This window comes from Balaenoptera acutorostrata, chromosome 11 (genome assembly GCF_949987535.1).
Source record: "Balaenoptera acutorostrata chromosome 11, mBalAcu1.1, whole genome shotgun sequence".
Taxonomy (NCBI): domain Eukaryota; kingdom Metazoa; phylum Chordata; class Mammalia; order Artiodactyla; family Balaenopteridae; genus Balaenoptera; species Balaenoptera acutorostrata.
In genome coordinates this window covers 6,633,877-6,647,481 of record NC_080074.1, presented here as the reverse complement: position 1 = coordinate 6,647,481, position 13,605 = coordinate 6,633,877, and the positions used below count along the sequence as shown (strand labels likewise).

Here is a 13,605-nt window from a genome sequence, read left to right as displayed (position 1 = left end):
GCTAAGAAAACAGTAAAGCAGAGAAAGTAAGAGAAGTTGGAGAATTCGTGTCACTTTAACAAAATAGCTTCTGTTAACAAATTAGGTAAATGAAAAAACAGGTTTCCCACAACCTCTATAATCCTTATATGAGTCAAGACATAACCTCCTTAAAAATTGCAAGAATTAGCTTCACTAATGGCTACCATAGTCAGTATTTTTTTTTTTTTAAGTAGAGCATTTAAATGGATTTCAGAAACTTATGAAATTCGAATGACTCTCACAAATAAACATGACAAAGTTAGGTAAGCAAAATTTTTACTTTTATTTATTTTTTTGGCTGTGCTGTGTGGCTTGCGGGATCTTAGTTCCCCAACCAGGGATCAAACCCTGCCCCCTGCAGTGGAAGTGCAGAGTCCTAGCCAGGGAATTCCCTGTAATCAAAATTTTTCAGTGGAGTAAATTACACCATAATTAATCCAGACTCGTACAGACAAGCCCAGCAACAGCTTCCAGGCAGCCATTTGTTTATAACTGGCTTGGTTGATTGATTTAAATCATGAGAGATGTTGCCTTTCTAGGCTAACATCATAAAAAGGTTCCCCCCTTGCTGGCACCTCTCCACTGAGCTGGCACCCAGATAATTCAGATCTGATCATCATCAACAAGCTGGGGGCGTCCCTGGTGGCGCAGTGGTTAAGAATCCGCCTGCCAACGCAGGGGACACGGGTTCGAGCCCTGGTCCGGGAAGATCCCACATGCCGCAGAGCAACTAAGCCCGTGCGCCACAATTACTGAGCCTGGGCTCTAGAGCCCGCGAGCCACAACTACTGAGCCCGCGAACCACAACTACTGAAGCCTGCGTGCCTAGAGCCCGTGCTCCACAACAGGAGAAGCCACCGCAATGAGAAGCCCACGCACTGCAACGAAGACCCAACACAGCCAAAAATAAATAAATAAAATAAATAAATTTATTAAAAAAATAAAAAACGATAAAAACAAGCTGGGGTCTGGCCACGTGCCAGGATTCATGTGAGTTCATTTGCTCACTCCTCCCAAAGCCCTAAGATGAGTACAAGCCTTCCCATCTCCACTTTTCAGGGAAGGAAACTGAGACACAGAGAGGTAAGGAACAGGCGCAGAGCGAGTAGGGGATGGCGATGGGATTCAGCCCCCCAGCAGCCTGGCTGCAGCATCCGCACCCCTATCACCTGCCCAGCACTGCCTTGTCCACCTCTGGGGCGCCTACTGCACCCAGGCTCACATCAGCCTTCCCGTCCCACGTGTACCCCCCAAGGGCCTCAGGGGCATAAAGTTTAAGCTCCCACACTGGCCCTCCCAAGGTCACACAGATCTTCCCCTTTGAATCTTATTTCTCCTCATTTTCCTATGCATATAAAAACTAGCTACTAAACATTTCACTTTTTCCCATCTCTGTATCTTTTCTTTTTTTTTTTTTTTTAATATTTATTTATTTATTTATTTATGGCTGTGTTGGGTCTTCGTTTCTGTGCGAGGGCTTTCTCTAGTTGTGGCAAGCGGGGGCCACTCTTCATCGCGGTGCGCGGGCCTCTCACTATCGTGGGCTCTCTTGTTGCGGAGCACAGGCTCCAGATGCGCAGGCTCAGTAATTGTGGCTCACGGGCCTAGTTGCTCCGTGGCATGTGGGATCCTCCCAGACCAGGGCTCGAACCCGTGTCCCCTGCATTGGCAGGCGGATTCTCAACCACTGCGCCACCAGGGAAGCCCTCTGTATCTTTTCTTAAAGTCTGAGTGCTGCCCTCCTTTTTCCCTACCTTGTCTCCATTATCAAAATCTCACCAGACCTTCGAAGTTCACTGCAAATGTGACCTCCTCCTTTACACTTTGCCTAATTTTCCAACCGGAAGTAGACACAATGCTCTGTTTCTATCAATGTTCTTTATAGTTTATCTTCTTATTTATGTTGTATTTGTACCCCCAGCCCAACAACAGTGATGCAAGGGGGAGACCCCCTGCACGTGTCACAGCTCATGACATACTTAATGGTGAACCTGAGAATAAACAGAGCCAGAGACAGGAGCACTGGGAGACTCAGCGGCACAGGCACTGGGCGAAGCGCTCCGAGTCCCGGGGGGTGGGGAGAGGCCAGACAACCAGGTCCACTCTGCAGTCAGCTCCCAATGCAGCTTGCCATTTCCATAGCTGCCTAACCTGCCTTTTCCTTTTTGCTTGGCAAAAGCCGTAGTTTAAAAATTTTTTTCCCTTTGTAAACTTGTTGACTTGAAATTCTACTTAAAAACAAAACAGGGGGCTTCCCTGGTGGTGCAGTGGTTGAGAATCTGCCTGCTAATGCAGGGGACACGGGTTCGAGCCCTGGTCTGGGAGGATCCCACATGCCGCGGAGCAGCTAGGCCCGTGTGCCACGGCTGCTGAGCCTGCGCGTCTGGAGCCTGTGCTCCGCAAAGGAGAGGCCGCGATAGTGAGAGGCCCGCGCACCGCGATGAGGAGTGGCCCCCACTCGCTGCAACTAGAGAAAGCTCTCGCAGAGAAAGGAAGACCCAACAGCCAAAAATAAACAAATTAATTAATTAATTAATTAATTAAAAAAAGAAGAGTATGAGCACGTTTAAAAAAAATACCCTTTAAAAAAAAAAAACACAAAACAAAACAAAACCAAACCTCCTTTTAAATAAACATTCCACCCATGCCAAACTGTTAATATGTTCAAGCCTGGGAAATGGGACTCTGTGTGTGTGTGTGCACGTGTGTGTGCAGCCAGCTAGCACGGGGAGAGGAAGGAGAGGGAAGCGGGTTCTAGAGCGGGGACTTTCACTTCCTACTTTATATACTCTGGGACTGTTTGGATTTTTTCTCCAGTGAACTAATGTTCGTAAATTTTTTAATCAATAAAAAATGTTTAAAGAGCAGCCCTACACCTCTTAGAAAGAAAATCCTTAGTACCCTTACCATCCTTGACTTTCTCTTGCCCAAATCCTAGACTGTTGCCCTTGGGTTATATGTACAGTGATTTTTTTTTTAAACAGTTGTTCTTGAGTCATTTATAAGCATCATGATTCATACAGTTATATTTATCTAACTTTTAAAAGGGTAGTGATTAAACCTGCCACATCCCAAACAGGCCCTACTGGTGTCCAGCCTCATCAGGCTCTCAGGCAGCCCTGCCCTCAGCTGGGGAACACGTCAGAAAACCACCTGATTTCCTGGAATGGTTTAAACTGGTGCTGTGCTGCAGTGGTGAGGAAAAGGGAGGGCCAGGTTCTGATGGGCGGGACCTCGCAGAGAGGAAGAGGGAAAGAGCACAGTAAGAGAGAAAGGAAGACAACAAACTACGTATTGCCTCGAGTCTAGGCATTGCGGCCTCTGGACAGAGTGGGTCACCATGTGCTAGCTGGTGACAACTGACTCTGGGGGAAAAAGTACATGAAGAATAAACTTGCCCTGGCAACCAAATCCCTCCACATTTCAAAAAGAGACAAGGTCAGGGGAGTGTATTAAAAATATCCTGGGTCCAGCATCTAAGAAAAAAGAAGACAGGAAACTGATAGATATTCTGAAAGTAGTAAGAACACCCAAGAGAAATCCCTTTTCTAAATCATGACCTATGGAGTTCTATGGCTATAATATTCAGCCCATTCTGCTTTGATAAATTGATTTCTGAAAAAAAGAACTCAGGAAAGTACAGTTTTTTTCAGTTAATACATGAAAAAGAAAGCTATGGGGACTTCCCTGGTGGCACAGTGGTTAAGAATCTGCCTGCCAATGCAGGGGACACGGGTTCGAGCCCTGGTCCGGGAAGATCCCACATGCCGCGGAGCAACTAAGCCCGTGCGCCACAACTACTGAGCCTGCGCTCTAGAGCCCGCGAGTCACAACTACTGAGCCTGCGCACCTAGAGCCCGTGCCCCGCAACAAGAGAAGCCACCGCAATGAGAAGCCCGCACACCACAACGAAGACCTAACGCAGCCAAAAATAAATAAATAAATATGCTTAAAAAAAAAAGAAAGTTATGTTGTTATTATTACTGTATAGTTTTTGCGCCAGGATACAAAATATCTCGTTGTAAGTTATCATAGATTTCACCCTACAGGAACAAACGCTCTTTATGGCAATCACACTGTGGTATCAGTATTCCTCAAGTCATAATATAAAATAAAAGTGCTCGCCATGAGTTCAAACAGCCTGCCTGCCTAGCTGGCTCCCTCCCTGGAAAAAGAACTGGCCGGGAAATCGGTGACCTGACCTGGGGAGGCCGGCCACACAGGGGTCAGAGCCACCACTGCTCAGGGGTGCCCCTGCACTTCCAGCCTCCTACTGGACTGTGGGACTGTGTCCAGAGGGGGCATCTTTCTCTGATGGCCACAAAGGCCCCAGAGAGGCTACTACCAAGGGGTCAGAGCAGAGACAGGGACTCGCCAGAGGGGCCCAGGCAGCCCACGTCTTTCACATTGCAAACATTTGAAATTGCCACTAAAATTCATGCAAAAATCATTCCCTCGGGCTCTGCTGTAAGCGTCCTTGGAGGCTGAGCTGCCGGATTTTGCTGGGGGCACAGCCCTGCTCTGACAAGGGTCTCCCGCCACCTGCAGTGACTCTCCACCTGGAGGAGTGACAGAGACCCCATCCCCCAGGAGGCATCAGAGCAAGACTCCTGTGTGCTGCTAATCATCAGAGACAAGAAAGGAAAAGGAGATGCTGCCTCAAGCCTTCTGTTCTGACTGTGGCTTCAGCACCGCTTCCTCTCACACCAAGCTCTACAGCACAGCGACCAAGTAGAAAATAACTCATTTTCCGAGTTTACTCAATTACATAAGATTTAAATCTCCATAACTCATAACCAACCTCTCATCTTACTTGACGTCAAAACAAACATAAAGGAAAAGGGGAGAGAGACCCACGTAACGAGGTAATCACTCCCACCCCCAGTGAGGAAAGGTCCCCTTACCGAATAAAACTCAGGTGGACGCCAAGCGAGCGGTGTGACCCCGAGCAGTCTATGCACAGGAACACCCCGTAAGTGATGCTGGCCCAGCTGGGATTCTTGGCACCGCAGTCAAAACACACCTGAAAGAAAATTTCAAAATTCAATTATTCATCGATTCTTATTAGCCAAATGAGCCATCCTATAGGACAATACAGGATTTGGCTTGAAAGCTGCTTAATCTTTACAATTTAAACTGATTATTAGAGGGAATCCCCTGGCAGTCCAGTGGTTAGGACTCAGCATTTTCACTGCCAGAGCCCAGATTCAATCCCTGGTGGGGGAACTAAGATCCCACAAGCTGCACGGTACGGCAAAAAAAAAAAAAAAAAAAAAAAGAATAATAGATAAACAAACTGGTTATTAGAAAAATATCTCACCTAGATTTTTTTTTAAAACCTCAAATTTCTATTTCTTTTATTATTATAATAATGTTACTGTATTATATAATTATATATCAATAGACTATTAACATAATGCATTAATTATATAAGTTATATAGTATTGCATATCTATTATAATAGTACGTAGTACGCGTGGTGAAGAGAACTTAGATGTGTTTATTGTCTCAAGTATGACTCATGCATGAGCATCAACAGGGTTCCTACCAGTCACATGAATGAACACTAGACAGGGATGTCCCCTGCTGGAAATGCCTTACTGTCCCCTGGGCAGTGGCTCTCTACCAAATGGCAGGCGTCTGTGCATATTTCTTCTCTCCCCAGCCAGAGGAAGAGAGCCCCCTGGATGCCCCCCTGGATCCTGCCCTCCTGGTACTCACCCCCTCATGTAATCCCCACCCTCGATTTGCCCAGGAGGCCTGTGTGACCAATGATATGGCAGAAGTGCTGGCGCGTCCCTTCCGGGGTGAGGTCATAAAAGACCCTGGGGCTTCCTTTCTCTCTCTCGCTCTCCCCCCTGGATCACTGGCTCTGGGGGACGCCAGGTGCCATGTCTTGAGGACACTGGGTCGCCCAGTGGAGAGAGCCACGTGGAGAGGAACTGAGGCCTTTAGTCCAACGGCCAGTGAGGAGGGGAGGCCGGCTGACCACCACGTGAGTGAGCGTGGAGTGGAGGCCCCAGCCTTCGGTGACTGCAGCCTCCTGAGAAGCCCTGAGCCTTCCTTCCTCAGCACCGACTAAAGTCAACATTCTTCACCTGATAACAAGAGCACAAACGTAGTGCTTGCTGTGGAAATGAAAACTTATGAGTAATTAGAGCCAGGACAACAGGACAGTTAAAAATTCCACAAATAACAGACTTGTTTTGAATTGTTTTCCAGGAAAAATAAAACCATATTTTAGCTAACTGAGCCACCCCCAGATTCCTGGCCCTCAGAACCTGTGTGAGACAACTTGTGTTTGTTGTTTTAAGATGCTGAGCTCCGCAATAGATGCTAATAGAGAGAGCTGTCCCTGCGTGAAATGCCGTGTCCTTCATGACCTCTGCCCCCTCCACTCTGTCCAGGTCACTGTTATTACTCAGACACACAGCTCACGTCCAAGGAGTGGGCCCCCTCCTGCACAGCTCGGAGCTCCTGCAGGGTCGGGGACCCTTCCCTCACCTTGCCTTCTTCCTGCATCTGCACAGAGCCCGGACGTGGCTAACGCTCAATAAATGTTTTCTGTGTGTTTTTTCATCTCCCACAGAGCCTGAAAAATAGTGACCTACCCATACAAACTATTCAGGAAATATATGTTAATCAAATGAACAACTTACAAAACTTATTACCAGCTCAAAAATTAGCACCAACCCCCTCAACAATGAAGTCAAACGTTCTTCATCTGATAACAGGACACAAAAGTACTTTAAAATACACAGTGCTTGTCATGGAATTAATATTTGTAATGAATTAACATCAGCACAACGGAGTGGTAAAAATTCCACGAATAGGAGGTTTTTTAAAAGTCCACATCTTTTAGGTATGCTTTATAGGCAGAGCCACCTATGTGAAGGTTGTCCCGACTAAAACCATCAAGAAAGATCTGGGGACTTCCCTGGCGGTCCAGTGGTTAAGACACCACGCTTCCAATGCAGGGGGGAGCGGTTCAAACCCTGGTCTGGGAACTAAGATCCCACATGCCATGCAGTGTGGCAAAAAAAAAAAAAAGCAAGCAAGCTCTGGCTTCTGGCCTTTTGAGGGCAATACAAGCGTGAAAACACGCGTGGATTTTCCAAAGCCCCTCACGGTGACAGGTTCACCATAAGCAGGCAGGAGTAGTGGCAGAGCGGTGACAGCTGACACGAGAGGCACCAGGCCTTCACTTCAGTGTTTACTGATTGCCTGCTGTGTGCCAGGCACTGCAGCAGAGGCTGAGGTATTAAGAAGTGGATGGCGGCACTGACTCCACAAGCGCTTGCTGAGTCTCCCCACCTTCCCCTACCCTCCGCCCCGGACAGGCCACTGAAGTGGGAGTAAAGGACACGGAAATGAAGATGCCCTGTGGTAACAGCCATCAGAGTAAGGAATGCCCTCCCCTGGGATGCCAAACAGTGGGCCCGACTCTGCCAAAGGTGCCGTCCCTCTGCGAGAGGCCACTGTGATCCCTCACTCACTTAGCTAACAGCTGTCACTATCAGTATGCCCCCGGCACACACGGAGTGCACGTACCAAGGTGGCCCGGGAAGAGTCAGCCCGCATGGAGCTCACGGTCCAGCAGTCCCAGCGGGCAAGACAACTAGTTACAATGTTGAACCTTAGTAAGCAAGGATAGGATGCAAAAAGTTTTCTAGACAGAGTCCAAGTGGCATGTGGGATATCAAGAATAGAGTCTAAAAGGGCAGAAGGGGCAAAAGCCTGTGCAGGAAATCGCCCTGTGCAGGGGCATGACCCAGAGATTGGGAGCACACAGCCCAGAGCAGGCAAGTCTGAGAATCACTCCTGAGGTGGTCGCAAGGCTGGTTATGAAAAGACAGCGGCGGGGTTTCTAACAAGAGGCCTCAGAATCCTCCTGACCCACCAACTAAGATGAGGAATTGCAGGCCTCTCGCCTTCGGAGATGGCCCACACTCTTGTCTGTGGAGTGTGTTTCTCCCAAGGCCGTTCTCGCCTTTTGAGACAGACCGCATTCGGTCTACAGAATATGTATCTCTCTAAATAAATCCATTTCTGGACTCCCCTGGTGGCGCAGTGGTTAAGAATCCGTTCCGCAATGCAAGAGACACGGGTTTGAGGCCTGGTCCGGGAAGACCCCACATGCTGTGGAGCAACTAAGCCCATGCGCCACAGCTACTGAGCCTGCGCTCTAGAGCCCGCGAGCCACAACTACTGAGCCCGCGTGCCACAACTACTGAAGCCCGTGCGCCTACAGCCCATGCTCCGCAACAAGAGAAGCCACCGCAATGAGAAGCCCATGCACCACTCGCCACAACTAGAGAAAGCCTGCACGCAGCAAACGAAGACCCAAGGCAGCCAAAAAAAAAAAAAATCCTTCTTTCTCCTGAAAAAAAAAAAAAGATGAGGAATTGCAGAATGTAGCTCTGTGAGGGCTGGGGCCTTGTTCACCTGAGCTGAGCGCTGAGCACTGAGCCTGGCACAAAGTAGGCACCAAATGCAAATACAGGTGGTGGAAGAGCTCACAAGCTGAGACTGGGCCCTGGGGAATCTGAGGTCAGAGGGCAGTTCGAAATCCAAGTCTGGCTCTCTGTTGGAGCAGGGACTCCATTTTGTTTTGATGGGCAATCCTAAACCAAAGTGGAGATATGGTTTACTAAGCAGAATATCAGTTCTTATGGTGATAAAAAGTAGTTTTGGACGAACAATTTCTTTTGCCACATGGTGAGAATAATTACTATAGAAATCACAGCTAATATTTAGTGTTTGCTCCATGTCATGCACTGTTGTTGGCCAACGGAATCTTGATAACAACCCTATAAGAAAGTACTGTTCTTATGCCCATCGGAGCCAGCTTCCGGGCGTGTGTGTGATCAACGCAGTCACACAGGACACTGCACACAGAAGGGCCCATGGGTGGTTAATGCTCTGCTGTCTCATCTTGAAATTCTTCGTACTTTTCAAACAAGGGCCCTGCACGTTCACTTTACACATTTCAAGTTCCCTGCAGAGTATACAGCGCCAGTTTTCATCCCCGTGTTAGAGAAAACTAAGGAAACATGAAGTTAAGTGTCATAGCTAAGACGTGGTATCACAGGGACTGGACCCCGGGCAGTCTGCCCCGGATCGCACTCGTCACCCCTTCACTACACTGCCTCTTACCCCGCCAGGCAGCCCTTTATCTGTCCTCCAGGCACCAGATAGACCACCTGCTTCCTGAAGGCAGGAGCCTGTCTCTTTTTCCATCAGTACATCCTCAGTGCTCTGCAGTGCCCGGCACGCTGCAGGTGCTTAACCAATATTTGCTGAATGGATATTTGCTGAGTAACTCAAACAATCAATATAACACTAAGGGAACAGCAGAGACAAGGGAGGATTTCACAAACTAGAAAACTGACTCTTTGAGTTAAAACCTTTGATCCAGAGTAAAGATTCATCACACATGAGAGGGAGAATTGGACACTACATTCTAAAAGTAAACCGAGGTGTTTTTAAGTACTTTCCTGTCTTGTGTGTCTTAGAGCTCTTTTTAACCACCTCATTTTAAAAATGCTTATTAACTCTTCCACATCATTAAAACTAGTTTTCATCTTTGCTTAGGTAATGGTTTCTTATTAACAATCAAATAAAAAGTCTTAATCAAGAAATGTAGCACAATACTGTGGAACACTACCAGGAAATATTTTTGCTCGATGCTTTTATGAATCCTACTACAGAATATAAAATTTTCTACAAGTGTGTTGTTCATAATTAAAATAATAATAACAACAAAAAATTGCTGACATGTATCGAGGGCCAGTATATACAGGTACTGCTCTAAGTGCTTTTCTTGGATTTTCTCATTTAATCCTCACAATAATAATAATAATTCAGATCTCTGAATTAGATCTAGTTCATGCCCCATTTTCCGATGAGGAAAATAAGGCACAACGTAGTCAAGTGACCTGCCCAAAGTGACAGTTAGGAAGTCCCAGGGTCTGGATAACAATTTACAAGCAAGCCCACACATGTCCCTCAAAAGTGTTCTTGGTATAAAGACACTGACTTCTTATTTAAAAGGGGCATCTTTTGATGAATTCAGTCAAAGAGAATATATGTTGGGTTTCTGAGATAAAGCAGACAAAACAGTGTATAGTTTCTACAGTGCTAACTGCAGATCTTAATCTGGTCTAGTTTACATCAACCCTTCTTTATAAACAGATTAACCTAAATTTGAAAATCAAGAAAATAGCACAGAAATTGGCACTGGAGAATTCCTGGACCCTTTCCCCTCCTGACTTTCCTATGTTCATCAGATAACACCTCCAGTAAACTGTTTCCTCGCTCACTTCTCTTAGGCTGTAAAAACATGGGCTCCCCTCCACCTAGACCTAAAACAAAGACATCTAAGTTTTGTAAAACTCTGGGACTTTCTTTCTATGCCATCATGTCATGGCACACAGAGTCCACGCTGACACGACGGCCCTTTGCACTGTCCAGGTTCCACTCTGACCTGTGATCCTCAGCGGAGGGTGTCACTTTAGCCCGATGTGTCACCACAACATCTCCAGACAGTAGCGAAAAGTTGTAAGAGTCATGGGTGGGGGGAAGGGACAGTCTCTGGAGATGAAAAAAAAAAAAAAGGAAAACCCCCATCTCCAAAGAGAGAGACAAAAGGGAAGGAAGGGAAAGGGGTTTGTGGCGGGCTTTCTTAGCAAGAGACAAAAGAGCTCGAAGCCACTTAGCAGTGATCACTTAGCAGCTTTATCAGACAGGGAAACTGAGGCTGCCACCAGAGGACACAGCTTCCCTGAGGAGCTTCAGAGGTGAGCTCGGAGACGGGGAGGGGGAGAGCCGAGCTTCCCCGAGCGCCCAGCGCTACCAGCTGGAGTTTCTGGCCCGGCGCATGCTTCCCGGCTGGGTCATAGGTGGCCTGCGGTCTCCGCCCCCAGTCGCAGGAGCCGCGGGTACGCCCCCTAGCCCTCTCTCGGGCCCCCGAGCTCGCCCCCGGCTCTCTCAGAACTCCTGTCCACTCCACCCCCACCAAAAGCCGCCTCCGCCCCCCGTACGTTCCCCGGCCCGGTGTTAGGAGCCCGCAAATGTCCGCCCCCGGGCCCCCCAGATGCTCTCGCCTCCCTCCCGCCCCCAGGACTCCCAGGTGCCCGCCCTGCCTCGGACCCTGGGGTGCGCCCCCTCCCCCGCCCCTCCCTTGCTGAAGCTGGGGGGCGGCGCACAGTCCGGACCCAGGCGAGGCCCAGCCGCTGCGGCCGCACAGTGCGACGTGTCACAGGCCGGGCCGGCTCCTCCTCCCGCGGCCGCGGCCACTGGCGCCGCAGGGGCCGCCCGCAGGGTCCGGCAGGGATGCCAAGCAAGCCCGAACACGCCCGGCGGCCGTTACCTTGTTGGTGGGCACCGACCGGAGGCGCCTGAAGATGGTCAGGATGTCCTGCTTGCTGGGGTCCCCCATGGTCAACAAAGAAACGAGGCGCAGCTGGCCCCGCCAACCGGGAAGGGCAGAGCAGAAGCGGTTGCCGCCTCCGGGAGGTAGACGATGGCCGAGTGGCAGGGCTGCCCGTGACGATGAGACCCGGCCTCTCGATGTCCCCGCCCACTGCCGGGGCGCACGCGCCCCTCTCCCCCGTGGCCCTCGCTTAACCGTGCCACTGGCTCCGCCCACTCAGGCCCCGCCCCGGTTCCTGCGCAGGAGGCTCGTGCGCCTCCTCCAGGCTTCCGCCGGGCCTCCGCTCCCGGCGGTGCGTGGCGAAGCCCGGCCCGGGTCGGCTTTGTGCCTACGCGCACGGCTGGTCGAGCCACCGCCGCTTCGGCTGACGCACTGCTTCCTCGGCCAAGGTACTCTCACCTCCTCCCCGTGAGAGCGGCAGAACCTGTCACTCCAAGTGGCAAAGGAGGAAACTTGCGGGGCAAGGGCCTCCCCGCCGTCTCCCCACACCCGAGGACTCAGTCCAGGCGCCGGATTTTCGCTAGTCGCCTGAGCCCTGGTGGGAAGCGTCCTATGGCGAAAGGGATCAGTTTGGGTTACGTCAGTGAGAGAGTCAGCAGTTCTCCTGAGGCAAAAGGCGCTCAGTCAAATCTGATGAATATAGACAAGAAAAGAAGCTGGCCCTTTCCTACCCTTCGGCTGACATTACTAGCTGGAGGGTTTAAACGCTTGGAGAAAGGTGCCCGTTTTGCGTTAGTGGCTGTGGAGCCACTAGGTAAGTGTCACCTGAGGTTCCGCGGGTCAGGAGAAGGATAACAGGTTTTGGAGTCAAATGCAACACCTTGGCTCCAAGCTCAGTCCAGCCAGCTCCTTCCCAGCTCTGTGACCTTGGTTAGATCACGTTTCTAAAGTTGGGTTTGTTCCTGTGTACAGTGGGGTGAGAGAGTGCTGAGCAGTGCAGGAGAGCAGCTTCCCAGTGAAGCCCTGGGAAAGGCTTTGGCAGTGGTCTTTCAACCTGTCTGGTTAGATGCCCTCAGGGAAGTTGGAAGCTTGCAGGGTTGGAACTATGCCAAGGAAGGGAAATGTATTACCTTCCAGAACAGTAAGTTACTTTTACAGTAAGTTTCAGCTGTGACTGAAAGTTCTGCCTTGTATTGAGTCAAAGTATATACATACCCCTGTACTTTGTGTCCCTAGGTACGGGTTTGACCCTACACAGAATACCTGGCATGTTTATGAGTCCTGTGCTTTCTGATGGGAATGGGAATGATGGTCCCATTTACTATTTGGAGTTGAAATCTTCTTACCAAGTTATATATCAGATTCAGGATATTGTCTATTCCAGTCTCCAGTACAGAGATCCCTGAGAAGAAGGAAAAAAGTGCAATGAAGTGTAGACAGTATCTACACTAGTTGGGGTATAAGGGGACACACACACCCAAAAAAAATACCATTTGTACACCCATCTTTCTCTTTTCTATCATCTGCTTAAGCGTTCTTCATAGAACTTACTATCACCTAATGCCGTAATGTGTAATACTCCCCTCAACTGAATATAAATTTTTTGAGATCAGATGTATTGCATCTACCTCTCTATCCCCAGCACCTAGAACAAAGCCTGGCACATAGTATGCATTCAATAAGGATGCGTGGAATGGGCTTAGAATGTAGAAAGCTGCAAAGAATGTCACTCCTAACATAATAATGAGAAAAGGCTGGATAACCTTTAAAATCATAACTTCTCTTGAGCCCATCAGAGAGCTGAGGTTGCAAAGCAACCAAGTAAACTGAATTCCAAAGAGAGCCTAGCCTCTCCAAAGACACTTTGAACAAAGAGCTCTTTCACCTTTGGCAAAGCACAGGGGAAAGAGGTGGCTGCCACACAAGTGGGCAAGAGGAAATCAGTTAAAATTTTAATGAATTCTTAGAGGCCAAGCATGGGCTAGCATGTCAATTTGGAATAGCTAGGAGCCTCAGAAACAACAAGAGTTTACATTCATTCACAAGCTCTTTTCCATAAACCTCCATCAGAAATCTTTCTTCATGAGAAAGATGGAGACAGAGATCTCTGACACCAGAGAGAAACCCCTTGGTAGGGCAGGCATCCAACTTTTGGGGGACGGGCACAAAACCCCACCCGCTTCCCTTCTCTCTTAGAAAGCAAAAGCAGC

The 13,605-nt window shown here is 49.0% G+C and overlaps 1 protein-coding gene across 3 annotated transcripts in view; it reads right to left on the bottom strand.

Annotated features, from left to right (window-relative positions):
• The window catches only part of ARFGAP3 (ADP ribosylation factor GTPase activating protein 3), a 54,801-nt gene extending 43,160 nt beyond the window's left edge, over positions 1-11,641 (bottom strand). Inside the window, exons 1-2 of one of the 3 annotated variants that reach the window (XM_057556142.1) lie at positions 11,393-11,641; positions 4,926-5,044 (exon numbers count right to left, since the gene is read on the bottom strand). In XM_057556142.1, the coding sequence (XP_057412125.1) occupies positions 4,926-5,044; positions 11,393-11,461 (188 nt within the window). In that variant the 5' untranslated portion in view covers positions 11,462-11,641. The remainder of the gene's footprint in view (positions 1-4,925; positions 5,045-11,392) is intronic. The other 2 variants (XM_007189156.3, XM_007189155.2) reach the window with 2 other exon arrangements.
• Between the last annotated feature and the right edge of the window lie 1,964 nt (positions 11,642-13,605).